Below are 19,501 nucleotides of genomic sequence, written 5' to 3' on the forward strand. Positions count from 1 at the left end.
AGAAAAGAGTCCCTCCGCTTACAATTAGGATTGTGGACTCTCCGCAGCCTGGAAATGGCTAATACATGTGTATTATACAGGGTGATACAAGAAGAATGCAGCAAAGTGGTAGTCATAAGCGAGAGAACATAACAAAAGCTTATTAATATGAAAAGACATAATCTATCTAAGTTTTATCTATACACTACAAATGTCCATTGGTGACATGGCAGAATATATGCACACTCGGCTGAGCCAAGTGTGTGGGGAGTCAGGATGAATATTCTGCCATTCCCCTTCTCATTTGGGTAGTCACTCTTGCTTTCTACCTGGTTATACAGCATGGTTACAGCATACCCCTCTCTTTGTATTCACAGTTAATGCTTGTGTAGCCTCCAGAGCGAAAACCTGCACAGAATGTATCCGTGTGAATAAGGATTGCTCATACTGCACAGATGAGGTAAGATCTGACTTGGCGTCTCATATATATATATATATATATATATATATATATATATATATATATACATATACACTTCTATATTTCACACTATATTTATATATTTATATATTTCTCACTTGAATAAAAGTGAACAGCCTGTGAATATGGAAGAATGTGTTTTCTGTATTAGTATATCAGTACTATTTACTGACCATTATCAGTATTATTTTTATACTAATAGGGACTTTTAGCGACAGTCGAGGTGCTTACATGCCTAGACTGCGCCTCTCTCCATTATGGTCCTACAACCATAGAGGAGCTTGACTTATTTTGGCAAGGGGACTTACCTACCCACTTCTTTCCCCAAGTTAAATTTAGGAATAGTGTAGCAATGGATTATGATTGAATATCAATAAAAACACTGCCCCCTGCAGTCTGGTTAGGGTGTCACCCGAGGCACAATGTTTACCTTGCAGCTGCTAGATAACACTATAGGGAATAAATAATGTCAGGATACTAAGAAATAAAAAATGAATAATAATACCTTATTAATATATCATTAATAATTGATAAATCATCTCACCTCCTGTTTATTCTACTCAGAATTTTGGTAATATTCGCTGTGACCTGAGGGAAAATCTCGCTAGCTATGGATGCAGTTCTGCGGGGATTGTTTACATGAGAAGCGAGATCCGAACACTCATGGTAAGATACCTGTCCTACCATTTCTTCCTCATGCTTAAATATGGCCTCTCTGGTACAATGCTACTTTTCTAAGACTGTGTTCACACTACTGTCATGTCCTTCACTCTTATAGAGGACGTCTCTTGACGTGTCTGTCTTATTAAATTCTTTCATATACGTGTATGTCTTACAGAAAGAAGAGATCAACAAGAGAATAAGCAGGACACAAGTCTACCCTCAACAAATGTCCATGCGACTGCGCGCCGGAGAGGAACATACCTTTGAATATCAGGTGTTTGAGCCCTTGGATACCCCTGTAGATCTATACATCTTGATGGACTTCTCCTACTCAATGTCTGACGATTTGGAAAATCTGAAAAATATGGGAGATCATTTGGGTAAGGATTGGCGGCTAAAATGTTACTACTGGACAGACATCATCCAGTAATATAGGGGAAAGTCAAAATCCCAGGTTTTACATGCAGATTTTTTTTGCAAATTTTTGACACCTATTTCACCTTATGGATTGCAAAGAGTGTAATCCACATTGAAATTCTGTGACATAAATTGACACGCCAAGCCACAAGTTAAAATCTTATCCGCACCATATCAACTCCATATGAACATAGCCTTATGATAAAGGAATCAGAAGAGAAGACATGCAGACTAATGTTATTTAGTATTATTTCTCATGCTTTGTTTCCATGTTTCAGCTGATGTGGTCCGTACTCTCTCCACCGATTACACCATTGGCTTTGGGAAATTTGTGGATAAAGTGTCTGTTCCTCAGACAGACATGAGGCCAGAGAAGTGAGTATAATCTTAAATTCCCCAGTATAGACAGGAATGTTTTCTACGATATTCCGACACATTTCTGGGCTATTTCTGGAGCAGTTGCAGAAATGGTCAACCGTCCTGAATTTACCAGGATTGTCCACAATTTTCATCTACAATTCTGGCATGTCCTTGCACAAAAAAAGGACGGACTGTCTGTAGTAAATAATCACAGCACGGCTATCATTGTACTATATAGATAGCTTCATAAATCTTGCTATTGTTCTAACTTCTATATTGAAGTACATAGTACATACCAGTGTGAATGCCAATGCTCTGTGCAAAAATGACAGTTTTCATGCTGTGCTCTATTTCCAGACTGAAGCAGCCATGGCCCGATAGTACACCCCCTTTCTCCTTTAAGAACGTCATCCGTCTCACGAACAAGCTAGATCAGTTCCGTGAGGAGCTCAAGAAAGAGAGGATCTCTGGAAATTTAGATGCACCTGAGGGTGGGTTTGATGCCATTCTCCAGGCAGCTGTGTGTACGGTAAGGAGGTTTTAAAGGGAACCTGTCATATTGTACAATCTGATGCAGCATGTTATAGAGCTGGAGAAGCTGAACAGATTGATATATAGTTTTATCTGTAGATTCAGTATAACCTGTCATTCTTTATAGCTCTACTCATTTTGAGGGTAGGAGTCCAGTGGGCGGGTCTATTCAGTGATTGACAGCTCTCCTTGTATCAGAGTGCATAGAGATGTCAGTCACTCTATTGTAAGACCTTTGTATGTCTATGTAGTATTATCATCAATAAAATCTAATCATCTGTAATATTTCTGAGTCCGCCCATTAGAAAGAACCACAAGTGTCAAGTGATTGCTCAAAAGTCTTATTAGGTATCAGGGTTTGGGCCCACTAGAGGTTTCTACAGTGTACGCAGCCAGGGATGCCACAGCTGCCCATATGGCAGTTCTTATTTTCCAATCCCTCTGATGATATAGATATGAGATTTATGAGGTTTATGTTTGATTTGATTTGATTTTTTCACATAGAACCAAATTGGATGGAGACAAGGAAGCACTCACATTCTGGTGTTCTCCACCGAATCAGCATTTCACTATGAGGCGGATGGAATGAATGTACTAGATGGGATCCTGGCCAGAAACGACGAGCGTTGCCATCTGGATTCATCAGGGCTTTACACATATGACACCCTTCAGGACTATCCGTCCATTCCCACTCTTGTGCGACTTCTTGCTAAGAATAACATCATTCCAATCTTTGCTGTGACCAACTATTCTTATAGCTACTATGATGTAAGTCATACGTGAAAAATGGCGGTGGCTCTTGTTTTTGGGATTAGTGATGGGGGTGATGACATACTGTGTACCTTCTGTGGACCAAATTCTATTCTGGACGTCATAGACTTTCCATGGATCACATTTTGGTTCATCATAGAAACTTTCATGATGTATCCAAAGTAAGAAGTTTTGTCTACCAATAAGGACATTGGTACCAAATTGAACTAAAAAGGACATTGTATGTATTCAGTTTGGGCTTCAATGCTATTATTATATGGTTTAGTGATGTTTGTTCTGCAAGACCCAGCTTAGTCAATGTCAACCATATACATAAAGGGGAGGTCATAGACATATAGGCTGCAGGAATCCAAGTGTAGAGATAGGATCGTGTAGGGGTCAGAGACCACCTCATCTATTCTAGATGGACCTGATGTCAGGGAATCTCTAGTACAGCTTACGAGTAGAACTGTAAAAGAATTATCCTTTATAGAAGGCTTTGGGTTTATTATGTTGCAATGTCCCCGAATTTTATCCCATAAAATAATATCACTTCTATACACATATCAGAACACATATTATTTTCCTAATTTGTCTTCACAGAAATTGAGCAAGTACTTTAAGCTGTCTGAAATTGGAGAACTGAAGGAAGACTCATCGAACATTGTGCAGCTTCTGGCCGAGGCTTTTAAGGTATAAGAGTTAGTTTACTGTACTGGTCAGGCTATATCCTTATGGCAATATAGGGACAGAATATGATTACAGTATGAGGTTGTTCCACATCGCTGGTCTCGGTAGTCTTAGGTTGCATATGCTGGCATGACCGCTGAGGCCTATGCTTGGCTGTAGTGGTCATGTGGGTGTATGGCACCTCACCGATATATGACGGCACAATACACAAAGACAGTTTGTAAATTTTTTTATATTACAGTATTTTTTCCTGCCAGCTTAATTTCTTTAAATACCGGACAAACCCTTTAAGACATTTTAAGCTAAGACCTCCTTACTAGAGATGAGCGAGTACTGTTCGGATCAGCCGATCTGAACAGCACACTCCATAGAAATGAATGGATGCACCTGGTACTTCCGCTTTGACAGCGGCCGGCCGCTTAACCCCCCGCGTGCCGGCTACCTCCATTCATTTCTATGCGAGCGTGCTGTTCGGATCGGCTGATCCGAACAGTACTCGCTCATCTCTACTCCTTACCACTGCAAACCACTGCAGCATAAGACACCAAATAACTGGTGATTCCCTGTGGTTCACCTGCGGTTGCTTTATCTGCCATGTTTTCAGATCTCATCAGGTTAGCTGTCTGCAAGTTTGCAGCAGCTATCCTGCCACGATCACACACCAAGTGGCCCCAGCCTTGAAGATTTTTTTCTTCCAGCATTGTTGGACCAGTCAAGGTCCAAACTCCGGGACCTCCATCAATAAGCAGAATGAGCCTGCAGAAGGAATTTGAATGGTGTTAAGCTGCAGTACCATATACAGTCACATGTACAAAAGTGGCGCTGTGCCTAGATAAATATTGGAAAGGGTGCAATGCTTGATACATCACTGCTGCCCCTTGGGTCTGAATCATCCAGATCATCCTTTTCCCATCTAATGTAATATGATTTATATGTCAACTCCGGAAGAAAAATATTTGCGGATACGCCCTATTTCCACATGTGGCAAGGACTAGAGTTCTGACCAGAAAGTAAAGGGATCCTGATCATAAACCTGCTATGGCTTTATAAGTAACTCATTATACTTTACTTGTAGCAAATCCGCTCAAGGATGGATATCAGAGATGATAACACACCTCGCTCCATGAATATTTCAGTCTCATCAGAATCGGCCAAATTGACAGATGCCGGATCTTTCCAGGTGACCCGAGGTGAAGTGGTGAGTATCACGAGTAGTGGTATAATTCTGAACTTTTCATCTGTTTTTATGGTGAAAATGGATTTTGGAAACAATTATTCACTCCCATCTACGTATTGCCTTTTATAGGGGACGTTTAAGGTGACTGTGAAGGCTCTAGAGAAGGTCGGCAATCAAAAAGTTTGTGACTTGCCCCTTCAAGACCAGTCAGGCAATGTCCTCCTTAAACCATCTACCTTCACAAATGGACTTCAAATTGAAGCCTCAGTCCTGTGTGATGTGTGCCCTTGTGAGCAGGTAAGTGCAAGAGATTTAAAGGGAATGTCATGAGAAAATGATCTATTGTTTAAGGGTAAGGCCCACATTCACCTTTCACTATCCTTCACCTATAGCAAAAAGAAATGAATTCCCCAAAGTGCAATGGGAACGGTCACTTTGTCTGTGGACGTTGTGAATGCAAGGAACCTTGGTAAGTCCAAACTCTTCAGGTCTGGTGGGAACCATGCTACTCTATGAATGCAATGTGGTTATTTATTGGCTATTTTGCCTGTATATCATACTTTAGTAAATCGTTTTTGGGCCCATTAATGACCTTGAGATCTTTACTATGTAATTTTCTATTAATATTTTACAGGAGAGGGGATTTCTGTAACTGTTCATCTCTACAAGCTGTAGACAGCCAGTCCTGCATGGCTCCTAATAGCACCGAGATCTGCTCAGGAAGAGGAGAATGTCTTTGTGGAACTTGCCAATGTTATGGCGAGTCCCCAGACCACCAGTATCAAGGAGCCTTCTGCCAGTTCAACAACTTCCAGTGCCCACGTACTGGTGGCTTCATGTGCAATGGTATGAGGTTGGGTGTAGCGGTCAGTATTTGTTACCCAGAAGATAATTACATACATGGTGGAACATGACGCATTTCCTGTTTTCAGCAGCTCACTTTTCAGCTTTTCTGTTTATACAGGGGAAGGCTCTGCAGAGTCATGTCATGATGGTTAAAGGCTTTAATAAGAGATGACAGCTCTATTCAGAGCCATTATGGGTGCTTGTAGGAGATGGGGTGCTTGTCCAGTTTTGCAGTCTTGTCTCCAATAGGGCTGCCTCCATAGAAGAGATTAAAAGCAACAACTTTCAAGACGTCTTGACCAGACTTGTATCCACCTCTGTCCTCATATTCACTATGTTTTTTTTATATATTTGCAGACAGAGGCCATTGTTACATGGGAGGCTGTGTGTGTCAACCTGGATGGGAAGGGGCAGGATGTGAGTGCCCCAGCAGCAATCAAACCTGCCTAGATAGGAATGGGGTGAGTGCCAACCCTCTTCAGATTTGGTAGTAACTACTGTACATATGATGGTAGATTCTAGAACATTTATGTGTTTTTATTACAAAATGATATCATTATTACCTATGTCTACATGAAATCTGCCCGTCATGTTCATGCTATGTCTCTTTTTGTAGGGCTTGTGCAATAACCGAGGACAGTGTGTTTGTGGGCGCTGCCAATGCGACTCTGAGTTCCAGTTTACAGATGGTCTCTGTGAATTTAGCAGCTCCCTGGTGTGTATTTCTAAACCATATGATTATTTTTGCAATTTGGCTTTATGATAAATGTTCTGATCTTCTTTTGTTGTTTCTCTGAGTAGCGCTTGTTGGGAGCCTGTGAGGACGCCAGAACATGTGTACAATGCCAAGCATGGGGGACCGGAGAAAAGAAGGGCAAAAAATGTGAAGAATGTCAAATGAAGATCAAGATGGTGGATGAACTCACTAAAGGTAGGTCAACGTCTGAAATCAAAGCTAGACGTCTAATGGATTTTCTATAAAGATTGTTAAACTTGGCCATACACATTAGATTAATGTCACCTGAACATATGCACCCTCAGCCGAGCCCAGAGTGCATGTGTTGGGGGTGTTAGGTGGAATAGCTTTCAGCTATCAGCATTGTGCTATGGTCACCTTTACTGACTGACATGTCTCCATGCTAGCTGGTGACCTAACAGAGAAATGCTCATTCCGGGATGAAGAGGATGACTGCACCTACCATTACACCGTGGAAGGATTAAACTCATCAAACTATACGTTGATGGTACAGAAGAAGAAAGGTGAGATGTATACAAAAGCCCGTATCCACGTCTTACCATTCTCAGATCACCTGTTCCTACGTTCTTCTCTCATACTGAGAACATTTGTGATCCCTACACGATAACATCCATGCAGTTGCAGTTGAAGCTGACATAAGTATATCTTAAGTACAGCTTTATGGCAGCTGTCAGGGATTGAGATGCACTAGCTACACCAATATTACTCATACTATAGTGTTGTGTTTGTGAGAAATTGGTTGTGTTCTTTAGGTTTGGTGGTCCTTTACATTTTCCTACCATAGCAAGTTATAGCCTTTTCCTAGGCTATGCCATTGCTGTCTGATGGGTGTTGTATGACTCCACGGCTAGGATAACACTGCATCCCATTACATTTGGCAATCGTTGCCTATACATACCCTAGTAATATGTGATATCTCATATGTTACCTAACATACATTACTTATATTACCTACACTGTAAGTACTCCTTGATCTCTTGCTGTTTCCTCAAAAATCATGCTCTCTATTCATCTCCGCTGATTCCTTCTCTCTAGAGTGCCCTCCTGGTGCCTTTTTATGGCTCATTCCTCTACTCATCTTCCTGATGCTGCTCCTTGGTCTCTTATTACTACTCTGCTGGAAATACTGCGCCTGCTGCAAGGTAAGAAGAGGTGTATACAAGATAGCAGGGGCGTAACTTGGGAGGGGGGTGCTGAGGGTGCAGTCACACCAGGGCCCAGGAGCTTTAGGGGGGCCCATAAGCACTGGCATCAGCATTGAGATTGCAGCTTCCATTTGGCCCATAAACCAAGGAGACACACAGATTACCCTAACCACAATAAAGTGGATTAATCTCCTTAGCACCCATAACCATCACTATCAAGAATTCACTATAGGGATAAGGTAGGGGCCCCAAACAAAAGATTGCATCGGGGTTGACAAGACTTTAGTTACGCCACTGAAAGACAGTATAGTAGAGATTATAGCCCACTGTGAGTTCACCTAAGAGCTGATACATTGGCAGTATTATGGTCTGTACAAGCTCCTGGTCTATAAGGCCATATTATACCTTCAGATTCTGACAGTATGGCTTCTAGGCGAGAATACCTCTATTCCATATGGAGACATCATATTCAGCATACAGAGTGCCCACCGCTCTAGTATGGTGCCAATGCTGTGCATATGAGGTCTAAGGCAGATGGCTCAGGTATCAGGCCCATAGGAGGCCACCCCTAATTGATATCAATTTAATAAGATTTGCAACCATATCACATAGTCATTTATTCCTTCATTATCCCGGTACTTGATCTATGACTTCTGTTTCTCCCAGGCATGTCTGGCTCTGCTGCCCTGCTGTGGACGAGGTAAAGGACATCAATGATAACTAATAATGTAGCGTATTTTATGGCTCAGCATATACAGGAGCTACATCATTTTATTATACAACAATAGTTTAGTTACTATACTTTCTGTATTTTTACGATGTAGCTTTATGCTCTGTTACATTGCTCCTGCTCATAAAGTGTGTAAGCCTGGTAAAAGACATACTAGGTAATAAGGAAAAATATAGAAAAATATAGTGTGTAGATGTATGTGAAGAATGTACGGTATAAGATGTATACGCATCATATGAACAATATGATGCATTAGTTTAGGTTTATGAAACATAAGTATAGGAGTAGTATATAGTATGTAAGTTCATTATAAGAAAATGCAGCATAAACCTATAGCATGATATTTCCTACATACAGCAATACACTTTAAAAAAAAGATTTTGTTATATTGCATGACAGCAGAGCAAATCAGTTTTATGTTTTCTGCAGGTCGTTCTGTAGGATTTAAGGAAGATCACTACATGCTGCGGCAAAGCCTGATGTCATCTGACTACTTGAACACTCCTCTAGTACGAACCGGTAACCTCAAAGGTGGAGACACTGTAAGATGGAAGATTACAAATAACGTTCACCGTCCAGCTCCAGCACCCGGGGATCTAAATCCAAAGGAGTTAGGTATGGAAAAGAATCTGAATGCACCATAGTCAATATAATATACAGGTATACTGTATATATATATATATATATATATATATATATATATATTACTCAATCATATACCTCATCTTATTCTGTAGTCCCATATGGTGTCTCACTTCGGTTGGCTCGACTCTTCACTGAGAACCTGTCCAAGCCTCAGACTCGAGAATGTGATCAACTACGTAAAGATGTGGAGGACACAGTGAGTTGAACGTTTTATGTACACAGTAATTACACATAGACCGGCCCTTCTATAGCAATTATAAAGGTAAGGACACACATTTAGGATTTCTAATGTAGTTTTTGGAGCCAAAACAAAGGGCAACAACTTCTTCAATGCCTGTGCTTACCCTAATACTCACTCTCTTCTTTCTTAATATTATGGATGGGTAATAACCACATCTTCTCAGCCTCTACATACTACACACTGAGTACATTCATATTTATATCACTTGCTATATACCATGCATACCCAAGCGTTACATTTTTTTGGCCAAGACATTGGAGATCTCACTACTTGTTTTTATCACCACAGCTGAACGAGGTTTATAAGGTCATTCCAGGGACTCACAAGGTGAAACAGACAACATTCAGGTAAGACTGTCGCCTTCCATAATATTCTATGACATATATATATATATATATATATATATATATATATATATATTATATTTATAAAATATACAGTAGGACTTCTCCAAACGCTCAGCTCATTGAGAAGACCTCATCTGATCTAGACCAGAGGCCTTTCAGTTCCCTATTATTCTAAATGTTTCTATGTACCTTCAATAGATGTTGGCGGAATGCTTGTTCCATCAACCACTATTCCTTCTGATTTCTCCATACACATGAAAGCTTGGTTTGGCCTTCCTTCACCAACATCATCTGTTGGAGGAGAATCAGGAGGCCTCCATACAGTTGGCAAGCCCTGCCAAATTCTCTTATGTGTTTGGGGCCTTGAATAGTCACTAATTTTTCCTACCCCATTTAGTAAACTGACACGCTCAACGAATTTGCCCTCTCACTGTAGACAGACAACCAAAAGGTCACAGAGGTGTCATATATATTGAATCTTACAATAGAAGTCTATGGAGAGAGGAGAAAAGTAGTGAATGAGAAATAAAAAAAGAAACCCAAAGACAGAGAATTTTAGATTTAAATAAAATTTTCTATCTCAGTCCAAGTACTTTATTCACAACCATATAGGTCTTTAACTTATCTATAAATGTCCTATATGAGCCTGCTGATGCTTCCAAGTATAAGAGAGGAAGCGATGAAGGATTCTCCTCTACCTTCTGTGCGCTGTCTATGGCAGACATCATAGCAGCTACTCTCCATGGACTAGCTCAGAAAGAACTAACAGTAAGATAGAGCTTGTACAGGGGAAAACTGATAATATGCAGGTTACAAGCCACTTAAAAACTAGAAATAGTGCTAGTGCTATGTGAGGGTATTATGAATGTATGCATTTTGTCTTGAAAGGTTAGATACACTTTAAATATATTGGCTTCTTGTTTGATAGGACCGCCCCTTTAAGGATAATTGTAATTTTGGTTGGTGTTATAAGAGGTTGCAGTGCATTACATAATATTACTAAGACACAATATTACATTTATTCTTCTGTTTGTTTCCCCCTCCAGGCTGCAGTCCAATGCTGGCAAAAGGTACGAAATAGAAATTTACATTTTACCATGTTTTAATAAATAAATAATTAATATATAAATAAATGAGACTGAGCTGCAGCATGGCCATGTGACCAATGGATGTGGTGTCCCGTCTTGAGAAGTCAGCCATGTTTTCTAATCCTGCACAACCCCTTTAAGCTTAGTTTAAAATTTCAGTTTCTATTTGTATACAGTAAGATTCTTATTGCTATAAAAAGTATTACACTGAAGGTCTTATGGTTTAGTGGGTTTTAAGGGCGTTAGTTCATGTCCTGGGACCACCCGAGATCAGTAGAACACCTTAATTGTGCCACAGTGCCATACACGTTGGCGTGGCTATGCCAGGTACTGCAGCTCAGCTTATTCAGGTGAATGATACTGAGCTGCTAATTGTTGGGAGTCCCGAGGGTCAGACTGCCACTGATCATACTTTGATGGCCTATTCTAAGAATAGTCCTGGAGAACCCTTTTAACATTAATTCTGCTCAATTATTTTACCAATCAGGGTAAATTTTCTCTTTTTTATCACATTCTTCAGGCAGGACCATGCAATCGCAGACACCGTATTAATGGCTCCAAGAGAAGCAGAACCCGAAATTGTCAAAGTCACAGAGAAGCATGTCTCACAAGCAGCATTCCAGGACTTGAAGGTCACCCCAGGATACTACACAGTCACATCTGATAGAGGTGAGAACACTTGTAAGGTTCTCTAGATACTGGTTTTAGCTTTATACCTTCCTATTTTCTTATTTATGGCGTCCTCTATGTCTTTTGTAGATGCCCATGGCCTGGTGGAATTCCAAGAGGGGGTGGAAATGGTGGATGTACGAGTTCCTCTCTTCATTCGACCAGAAGATGATGATGAGAAACAGCTCCTGGTGGAAGCTCTAGAAGTCCCCACAGGAATCGCCCATTTGGGACGCAAAAATGTCAACATCACAATCATCAAAGAGCAAGGTGTGATACGACTCACTAGATTACTGTACAGTAAGGCCATGTTCATACATGGCTGATTTCTTACAGGTTTTCAGGGGCATATTCTACTATGTATAGTTCATCAATATACAGCTTGTTCTACCAGAATGCAAGTCACCAGAGTTAGCTCTTCATAGACACTGAACAAGCAGGAGATGATGGGACGCTTGAGCTCAGCAGTATGGGATGTATCAGTAGTCATTATGTAGTCCTGAAATTCACTAATATCTTCACGTTCTCTTCTAGCTAAGAGTATTGTGACCTTTGTGAAGCCAGCATTCACCTATAGCCGCCAGGACCATGTTGCTCGTGTTCCAGTTTCACGTGAAATTCTACAGAGTGGTAAGACTCAGGTCACTTATCGCACCCAGGACCTGACAGCTCGGGAGGGCAAGGTAGGTACAGACTAAATGGAGTATGACGTGACTAGCCTGTATATAAGAATACCCAATACATTAGATATGCGGAGGAGGCCATGTAATTCATTGGCAATGAGAATTTAGTTAGTTTGGATGGGAGAAGGTTCATTTCAAATGTGCTAGTCACCTGTCTAAGAATATGTCCACATGGGACAAATATGCTGTCTTTTTTGGTAGCATATTATACAACTCTAAAACATTCAATGCAGATTTTGATGCCAAATTCCTAGTATAATGGCTACTGTTTAACTCTGATTTCATTTCATTTTTTCAGGATTACGAATTCTCAGAAGGAGAAGTCACGTTCCAAGGAGATGAAACTCAATCACAAATCTTGGTTCCTCTACTTGACCGTTCAGAGGTGGACACTTTGCTGGGAAATAGGCAGGTTAAACAATTATTGTTGGAACTGAGCAATCCAAAGTATGGTGCCAAGATTGGCAAGTACCCCCAATGTACCATCACCATTGATGACACTACAGGTGAGTTACTGACTGTACCTTCTAAGTGCTGGTAAATCTGGGTCTACTGAACTTTGGGATTGACCTACTCGCCCAATTCATTTAACAGATGTGGTACCAAAGGTAATGACACAACAGGCTCTCCAGTCTCCTCGCGGAAAGATAGGAGCTCCTGTTAATCTGAACGCTCAGGCTGTTAGTGCTAGAAAAATCCGACTCAACTGGGTTCCCCCACCTGGAGGAAAAGTTACTGGGTATAGGGTAAGTGACTTATTATCATGCTTTTCAGTCTTGTGATTACTAGACTTTTTTGCTTATACTGCTTGGGTCTCGGTACATTAGACCAAGTACAGTTTAGCATATATTTGTCACATTTGAACACCTAAGTTCACATGATGAAGTTTGCTGCTAATTCTGCCTCAAAATCATTTCCAAATTCCATCGAGAATCTGCTTTCCATTGTTTTCAATGGGAGGCAGCGAGAGATGTTTGGGGTTTTTTTTGGCAGGGCGCGTGTCCTGCGGATTCCGCGAGAATCTGCATCACGAGGCTCAGGCTGGTGTCAGGGCCGGAATTTGGGGAAGAGAATTAAGTAGTAGAGAGCTCATATGCAAAGAATCATATCACCCTTAAATGTAACCCATTACTATTTAGGTTCGGTATTGGATCCAAGGAGATTCAGAGTCTGATGCTACTGTAATTGAAACCAAGTCACCTTCTGCAGAGCTAGTCAACTTATATCCATACTGTGACTATGAAATGCGAGTGTGTGCCTATGACATGCAGGAAGAGGGTCCTTATACAGATGTTGTGACATGCCAGACCCTTGAAGATGGTGAGTATGTTAATACAGGCGATCTTGTAGACGGGTTTATTACAAACTAAAATCCAGCCCCTCTTAGACATTGTGCACTACCTTGTCCTTTTCTGTCTCTCATAGTCCCAAGTGAACCTGGCCGTCTCGCCTTTAATGTTATCTCAAGCACAGTCACCCAACTGAGCTGGGCAGAACCTGCTGAGACCAATGGCAACATCATTGCTTACGAAGTGAACTACGGCATGGTGAACGAGGACAACCGTAAGTAGTATACCAGCAATTCACCACGCTGCCTGGTCTTCCTCCACAATGTGACATAGTAGATGAGGATGGATGAAGACACAAATCCATCAAGCCCAACCTAAAAAAATGTAGCTTTGTATTGAGGTGATGCGAGCATTTCAGTAAGCCACAAATTCGTCTACCTAACAATTTCATTATTTCTTTCTATTTTCATGTCATTATCTATATTTCCCCAAAAAATATTGAAGTCTTATAGTTTTAACTATGACCACAGATCCTCATAACAGGCTGACAGTTCCTGTTCTCTAGAGATCACTTTTCAGCAGTCATATCATTTTCCTGAATAGCGGGTCATAGTTCACCCCTTAACTGCAAAGTTTCCTCTGCACAGGTCACAGGAGCATGCCCACAATACATTCTGATAAAAGTCATAGTTACACAGTTAAATCAATAAACATGTCCAAACTACTGGTTCCTATGGTATGTGTGGCTGTTGTAAACTATATATCTTCATAGAGCAAAGAGCAGCTCAGACAAGATGGCCGCACCCATAATTATGTACAGGGAATAGAAAAAAATCAAAAATAATATGTGCCCTTGTATGATTAGGTTTCAAGGAAATCTTTCAGTAGATTATGTAACACAAAACCAGCAACTTGTCCTTATGAACATGTCCCAAACCTGCCTGCCCACCCTGTGTAATATTTTCCACGATATTTGCTCATGACCCATGTGTATTGGTCTGTTGAGGCTGGGGCAGCACATCGGGCTTTACTATACATTTGCCAGGGCAGCACATCAGGCATAAACTACACAAATGCCAGGGCAGCACACCGGCTTTACTACACATGTCCCAGGGTAGCATACTGGTCTTTACTACACATGTCCCGTGGCAGCACACCTGATTTTACTACACATGTCCCGTGGCAGCACACCTGACTTTACTACACATGTGCCGGGGCAGCACACCGGAGCTTTACTACACATATGCTTGACGTCTAGTTTCATTAGAGAAATGCGCATGTACCAGGAGCAGCTATTATAAGAATATCGACTGAGTTATTATAAGAATATCGACTTATCTCTCAGTAAGTAGTGGGGAGGCTTTCTTGAACAACTCTGGTGCATACAAGCAGGTTTAGTGTCCAAAAACCTTCTGACATGATCCATTTAATGCGTGTAATCCTTTAACATGTAAACTTTATATTTTGTTTATGTTTATTGTTATTTTTTTGTCTTTTTTCCTGTAGAACCTATTGGACCTATGAAGAAGGTTCTCATCAATGATCCAAAGAAACGAATGGTTCTCATTGAGAACCTGAGGGAGTCTCAGCCATACCGGTATACTGTTAAAGCGCGTAATGGATGTGGCTGGGGCCCGGACAGAGATGCCACTATGAACTTGGCCACTCAACCTGCTCGCCCAATGTCCAGTAAGTGATATTATCTAAAGGGGTTTCTGATAATAGGCGATAACAAGGATAGATGATACGTGACTTTGAGAATGGTGGTCTCCTGTCTCCCTCTTTAAATGGCTCAGAGGTCAATTATGTGCACTGACATTCATTCAAAGGCTATAAGACTGTCAAAGATGGCCAAGTATAGGAGACTAGTTCTACTTCCAATTTGTTAGGTAGAGTTCACACTGGCATCAGAGGCTCCATCTGCAGATATGGCAGGAAAAATAGTACAGTATGCAGCCCTGTTATTCCCATAAAAAGGATTGACATTGTTATGTATTCCCGACAAAAGAATTCTTAGTGAATGGGTCTGTTGTACACTGTTGTGTGGCAGATCTAGCAGTGCCATTAGACAGAAAACCATGTTGGCAGTGTGAACAGAGCCTTAGTTATATTTTATAACCATCTTTTCATTGACTCTTATATTGCTTGCAGTACCGATTATCCCGGATGTACCCATTATTGATGCAGAGGGTGGAGAAGAATATGACAGCTATCTGATGTACAGTACAGATGTCCTTCGATCTCCAGTTGGAAGCAAAAGACCTAGTGTGTCCGATGAATCAGGTAAGGAAAGAGGTCTTCATATGTGATCTTCATTCATGATACCATTCATAGTGGGAAGGGGAGCTTCATAAAAGAGCATCTGATGATGGCTCAGCCAATTTCCAGGCCAGACAATGTGTTTTGACCCAATGGCATGTTCTATACGCTTAGTCTGTTGGCTGTTAGCACCAACCACACTGCCCCTTAAACTGCAAACCCCCATACCCCTTCCCCTTCTTCCTTAGTATGCACCCCCCCATCTAAGTCACCCCTGTCCCTTGAAGGCAAGCACTGGAAACATGTCCCACTCCTGGGGTCGGAGATGGATCTGCGCCATGTCACATGGAAACTCCCTGTAGAAGTCATCCCACGTCTGTCCGTCAGCAGTGCAATATCCACAGACACTGAGAGTCTTCAGGAACAGACGGACCATTCTCTGAAGAGGAAGGGGACCATGCGGGCAACTGCAGAAGGTGACAAGATGGTGGGGGGTCCACTACTGTATGTTTTCCTCCCTCCCTTCTACCCCCCCATCAGTGTACCGTGCTAACAGCCTTCAGTTGCATGAATTTCCTGTCTTCATTCTTATGTATGTTCAATTGGTGTGGTGGAGCAGTGGATAGAGGGACTATGCATTAATCCCTTGGTTATGGTCCTACACCTAGACATATGCTTTTTATTGGTCTGGATTGTATTGCATCAAAAAGGGTTAAAAAAGTTCAGGAAATTATGGGGTAGCCCTTCAGCCAACCTGACCACGAATAGAAGATAGAAAGCATTAAGAAATAGCAGGTCCATTCCTTTAGGAAAAACCTCTGCCTCATGATATATTGTAAGCTAAAAAATAAAGCTATAGTAGGGCCCCATAAAGATCACCAGCAAAAGGCTCCCCTTTAGAGATGAGCGAACACTGTTCGGATCAGCTGATCCGAACAGCACGCTCCCATAGAAATGAATGGAAGCCGGCTGCCGGCAAAGTGTACATGCCAGGTGCTTCCATTCATTTCTATGGGAGTGTACTGTTCGGATCGGCTGATCCGAACAGTGTTTGCTCATCTCTACTTCTAGCATATTGATCGCTTATTTCAGGAGAATAGGCATGTATTGCATTATGTATAAGGATCAGAAAGCATGAGGTCCCCTAATACTTACATTGTATTGAACTTGTTTTTAGAACAACTACTCAATGGCCGCATGGAATTCGCATTCCCTGGTTCATCGAATAGTCTGACTCGGTCAGTGACCGGCTACCAGCAGCTCAGCCCCAATGTTCATCAGGACTCCTACAGGTTTGGCAGCACCAGCTCCCAGCACACCACCACTGTAACTGGACATAGTAAGTATTGGGTTCTAAATTTAGAGATGAACGAACACTGTTCGGATCAGCCGTTCCGAACAGCACGCTCCCATAGAAATGAATGGAAGCACCTGGCACGTACACTTTGCCGGCGGCCGGTCGCCGTGCCAGGTGCTTCCATTCATTTCTATGGGAGCGTGCTGTTCGGAACGGCTGATCCGAACAGTGTTCGCTCATCTCTAGTTCTAATGTGTATAGGACGGACAGGCCTGACAGTATGTGGATAGGTGCCCATACACATTAGATGAATGTTGGGCCAACCGCCTCTTATGGCGGAGGTAAATGTCCATCGGATGTGCATGGGAATGGCCCAGCTCTGCCCTGATGGCAGTTGTTGGGGAAAGGAAGGTCAGGCATGTTAATGGTGGTCTTACATTGTCTGTCACCTCAGATTCCACTCATTTCCCTCCTGCCGTTCCCTCTCTCTGTTATCACCTGCATTTCTATGATTTTTGTGAATGTCTCTCTATCCCTTTCTCACAATCTCCTGCTGTCTCTTTTCCCTGGTGGAGGGTTCCTGCAACCCGTGTGGGAGTACCCCGAGAGACGCCTTGCGGGGGTAAAGGTGAAGGGTTACCATGGAAACTACGCCAGCCGGGACACAATAATAATGGCTGACAGTCCCAGAGGGATACACGCGGTGATAGGTACCATGGAAACATGTCACGCTCATGCTATTCGGTCATCGCTTTCCATGGATGCTTCATCCCATCAGATTCCAGACCAATGACATGCAAATGGCTGAAAATGATTGTGTTGTGTTATGGAGTAATCCTCAGTATCAACATGGCTAAAGGAAGTGGTGACGCGGGCGGAGGAGCGTAACAGTGACGTACCCTGAGGATTACTACACGTCACACAAGCTTTTTCAGCATTTAATGATTGCAATGCATGAATTGCTTTCCCACATCCCATATCAGACTGGCTTCAATTCACATTTCAACAACATTTGCCCCAATATGGATAAAAAATAGGTCTCAGAGTTGTCCTCTTCTGTCACGTTTTAGAAAAGCTAGGTGACTACCAATATGGCCTGGCTAGCAGCAGTGTCAGGATCTCGCTCTCTAGTGGCATTTTAGCTCAGAGCTGTGATCTGTGACTACTGTCTGGCTACAGCGCACACAGGGAGAGTGAGAGAGTCAGAGACACACCCCCTGTCTCATCATTGGTTTAGAGAAACTGTCTGAACCAATAAAGAGATGGGGGCGTGTCTCAGACACCAGCTAACCTCTAGTCACAGATCACAGCTTTGTCCTGATGTATCTGAGGTAATAGAGCAGCCATGGATTGAGACTTCAGGTAAATAAATAGAAGACAATCATTGAGAGTCATCTTAAGGACCTTGGGACACACTCGGAAAATGTCTTGATCGCTTGTCAGATTGAGGTTAGGGTAGATACGGGTTCACCAATGCAACTTTCCCACAAAAGCACACCAGTGATAGCCGAATTACAACACTCAGTTATCTCTGACTCTCCCATTGAAATAAATGGAGCAATGCGCACACTTTCTGACCTCCATTCAGAACGAGGGATGAAAGTGGGGGTCTGAGTGGTTGGACCCCACTGATCTGCAAGTTAGCCCCTATCCTCGCTTTTGTGGAAACCCCTTTAAGTATCACTGGATCATTACCTATTAGCCTAGGCCACAGAGAGAATTTGCTATGCAGGGCTTTCTGGAAATCTCTCTCAATCACACATCTTTCCCAGAATCAGATATAATTATTATAGGAATGGCTAGAATATTTAACAATTTAACAAAAGAGAACAACTCCTGGACTTATATTTACTTATGATGTATCCATTTAGGGGATGTATGCAATAAATAAAGTTTGGGTGCTTTCATATTGCTATGTGCAGTGTCAGATTTCTAGATGTTTAACCTCCAGCGGATGCTACTGTATAGGGACACTATGGCATCCACTGCATATAGGCTTCCAGGACGCTATTTTAGCTTCCATTGGGTGTTTGTGGTCTATGGATATGTTTTCCATATGCAAATGGACACTGCAAATCACAGTGTGAAAGCCGCCAGATTATGTTACTATCTACAACATACCGGTCTGGTTATGAATGGGTTAACCCGCCTGCTGGCACGTAATCGTCAACATATGCTCGGCTAATGCCCCTTACTTCATAGCCAGAGGCCAAAGTCATTGTTGAAGTCTCTGGGCTTGGAGGGGTTAACTTTACATTGCTGTAACCACCACTCTCAAACCTGGATCCTGCCATGCATGAGGATCTAGTGCCTGCTCTGCCTAAGATGTGTATGTTCGTGGTTTTCTGATGACTGGGTTCAGATCACCAACATCGATGCCTGGAGGACGTATTTGTCCATACAGACGGATGGGTATAAATTGGGTTTGGAAGGTGTCGAAAAGTTCTGAGCAAGTGT

The 19,501-nt window shown here is 42.0% G+C and overlaps 1 protein-coding gene across 2 annotated transcripts in view; it reads left to right on the plus strand.

Moving 5' to 3' along the window:
- The window catches only part of ITGB4 (integrin subunit beta 4), a 38,688-nt gene that overhangs the window by 12,164 nt on the left and 7,023 nt on the right, over window positions 1-19,501 (plus strand). The window contains exons 3-35 of one of the 2 annotated variants that reach the window (XM_075277240.1): window positions 357-439; window positions 1,025-1,126; window positions 1,299-1,503; window positions 1,819-1,915; window positions 2,258-2,429; window positions 2,936-3,199; window positions 3,785-3,874; window positions 4,947-5,069; window positions 5,178-5,345; window positions 5,441-5,517; window positions 5,683-5,894; window positions 6,252-6,355; window positions 6,511-6,609; window positions 6,696-6,825; window positions 7,038-7,154; window positions 7,687-7,793; window positions 8,463-8,496; window positions 8,956-9,141; window positions 9,264-9,367; window positions 9,701-9,759; window positions 10,806-10,829; window positions 11,368-11,516; window positions 11,607-11,786; window positions 12,051-12,199; window positions 12,498-12,705; window positions 12,794-12,945; window positions 13,339-13,519; window positions 13,625-13,762; window positions 14,995-15,177; window positions 15,640-15,771; window positions 16,035-16,223; window positions 16,925-17,086; window positions 17,614-17,754. In XM_075277240.1, the coding sequence (XP_075133341.1) occupies window positions 357-439; window positions 1,025-1,126; window positions 1,299-1,503; window positions 1,819-1,915; window positions 2,258-2,429; window positions 2,936-3,199; window positions 3,785-3,874; window positions 4,947-5,069; window positions 5,178-5,345; window positions 5,441-5,517; window positions 5,683-5,894; window positions 6,252-6,355; window positions 6,511-6,609; window positions 6,696-6,825; window positions 7,038-7,154; window positions 7,687-7,793; window positions 8,463-8,496; window positions 8,956-9,141; window positions 9,264-9,367; window positions 9,701-9,759; window positions 10,806-10,829; window positions 11,368-11,516; window positions 11,607-11,786; window positions 12,051-12,199; window positions 12,498-12,705; window positions 12,794-12,945; window positions 13,339-13,519; window positions 13,625-13,762; window positions 14,995-15,177; window positions 15,640-15,771; window positions 16,035-16,223; window positions 16,925-17,086; window positions 17,614-17,754 (4,521 nt within the window). The remainder of the gene's footprint in view (window positions 1-356; window positions 440-1,024; window positions 1,127-1,298; window positions 1,504-1,818; window positions 1,916-2,257; window positions 2,430-2,935; window positions 3,200-3,784; window positions 3,875-4,946; window positions 5,070-5,177; window positions 5,346-5,440; window positions 5,518-5,682; window positions 5,895-6,251; window positions 6,356-6,510; window positions 6,610-6,695; window positions 6,826-7,037; window positions 7,155-7,686; window positions 7,794-8,462; window positions 8,497-8,955; window positions 9,142-9,263; window positions 9,368-9,700; window positions 9,760-10,805; window positions 10,830-11,367; window positions 11,517-11,606; window positions 11,787-12,050; window positions 12,200-12,497; window positions 12,706-12,793; window positions 12,946-13,338; window positions 13,520-13,624; window positions 13,763-14,994; window positions 15,178-15,639; window positions 15,772-16,034; window positions 16,224-16,924; window positions 17,087-17,613; window positions 17,755-19,501) is intronic. The other variant, XM_075277239.1, reaches the window with a different exon arrangement.

This window comes from Leptodactylus fuscus, chromosome 6 (genome assembly GCF_031893055.1).
Source record: "Leptodactylus fuscus isolate aLepFus1 chromosome 6, aLepFus1.hap2, whole genome shotgun sequence".
Classification (NCBI taxonomy): Eukaryota; Metazoa; Chordata; class Amphibia; order Anura; family Leptodactylidae; genus Leptodactylus; species Leptodactylus fuscus.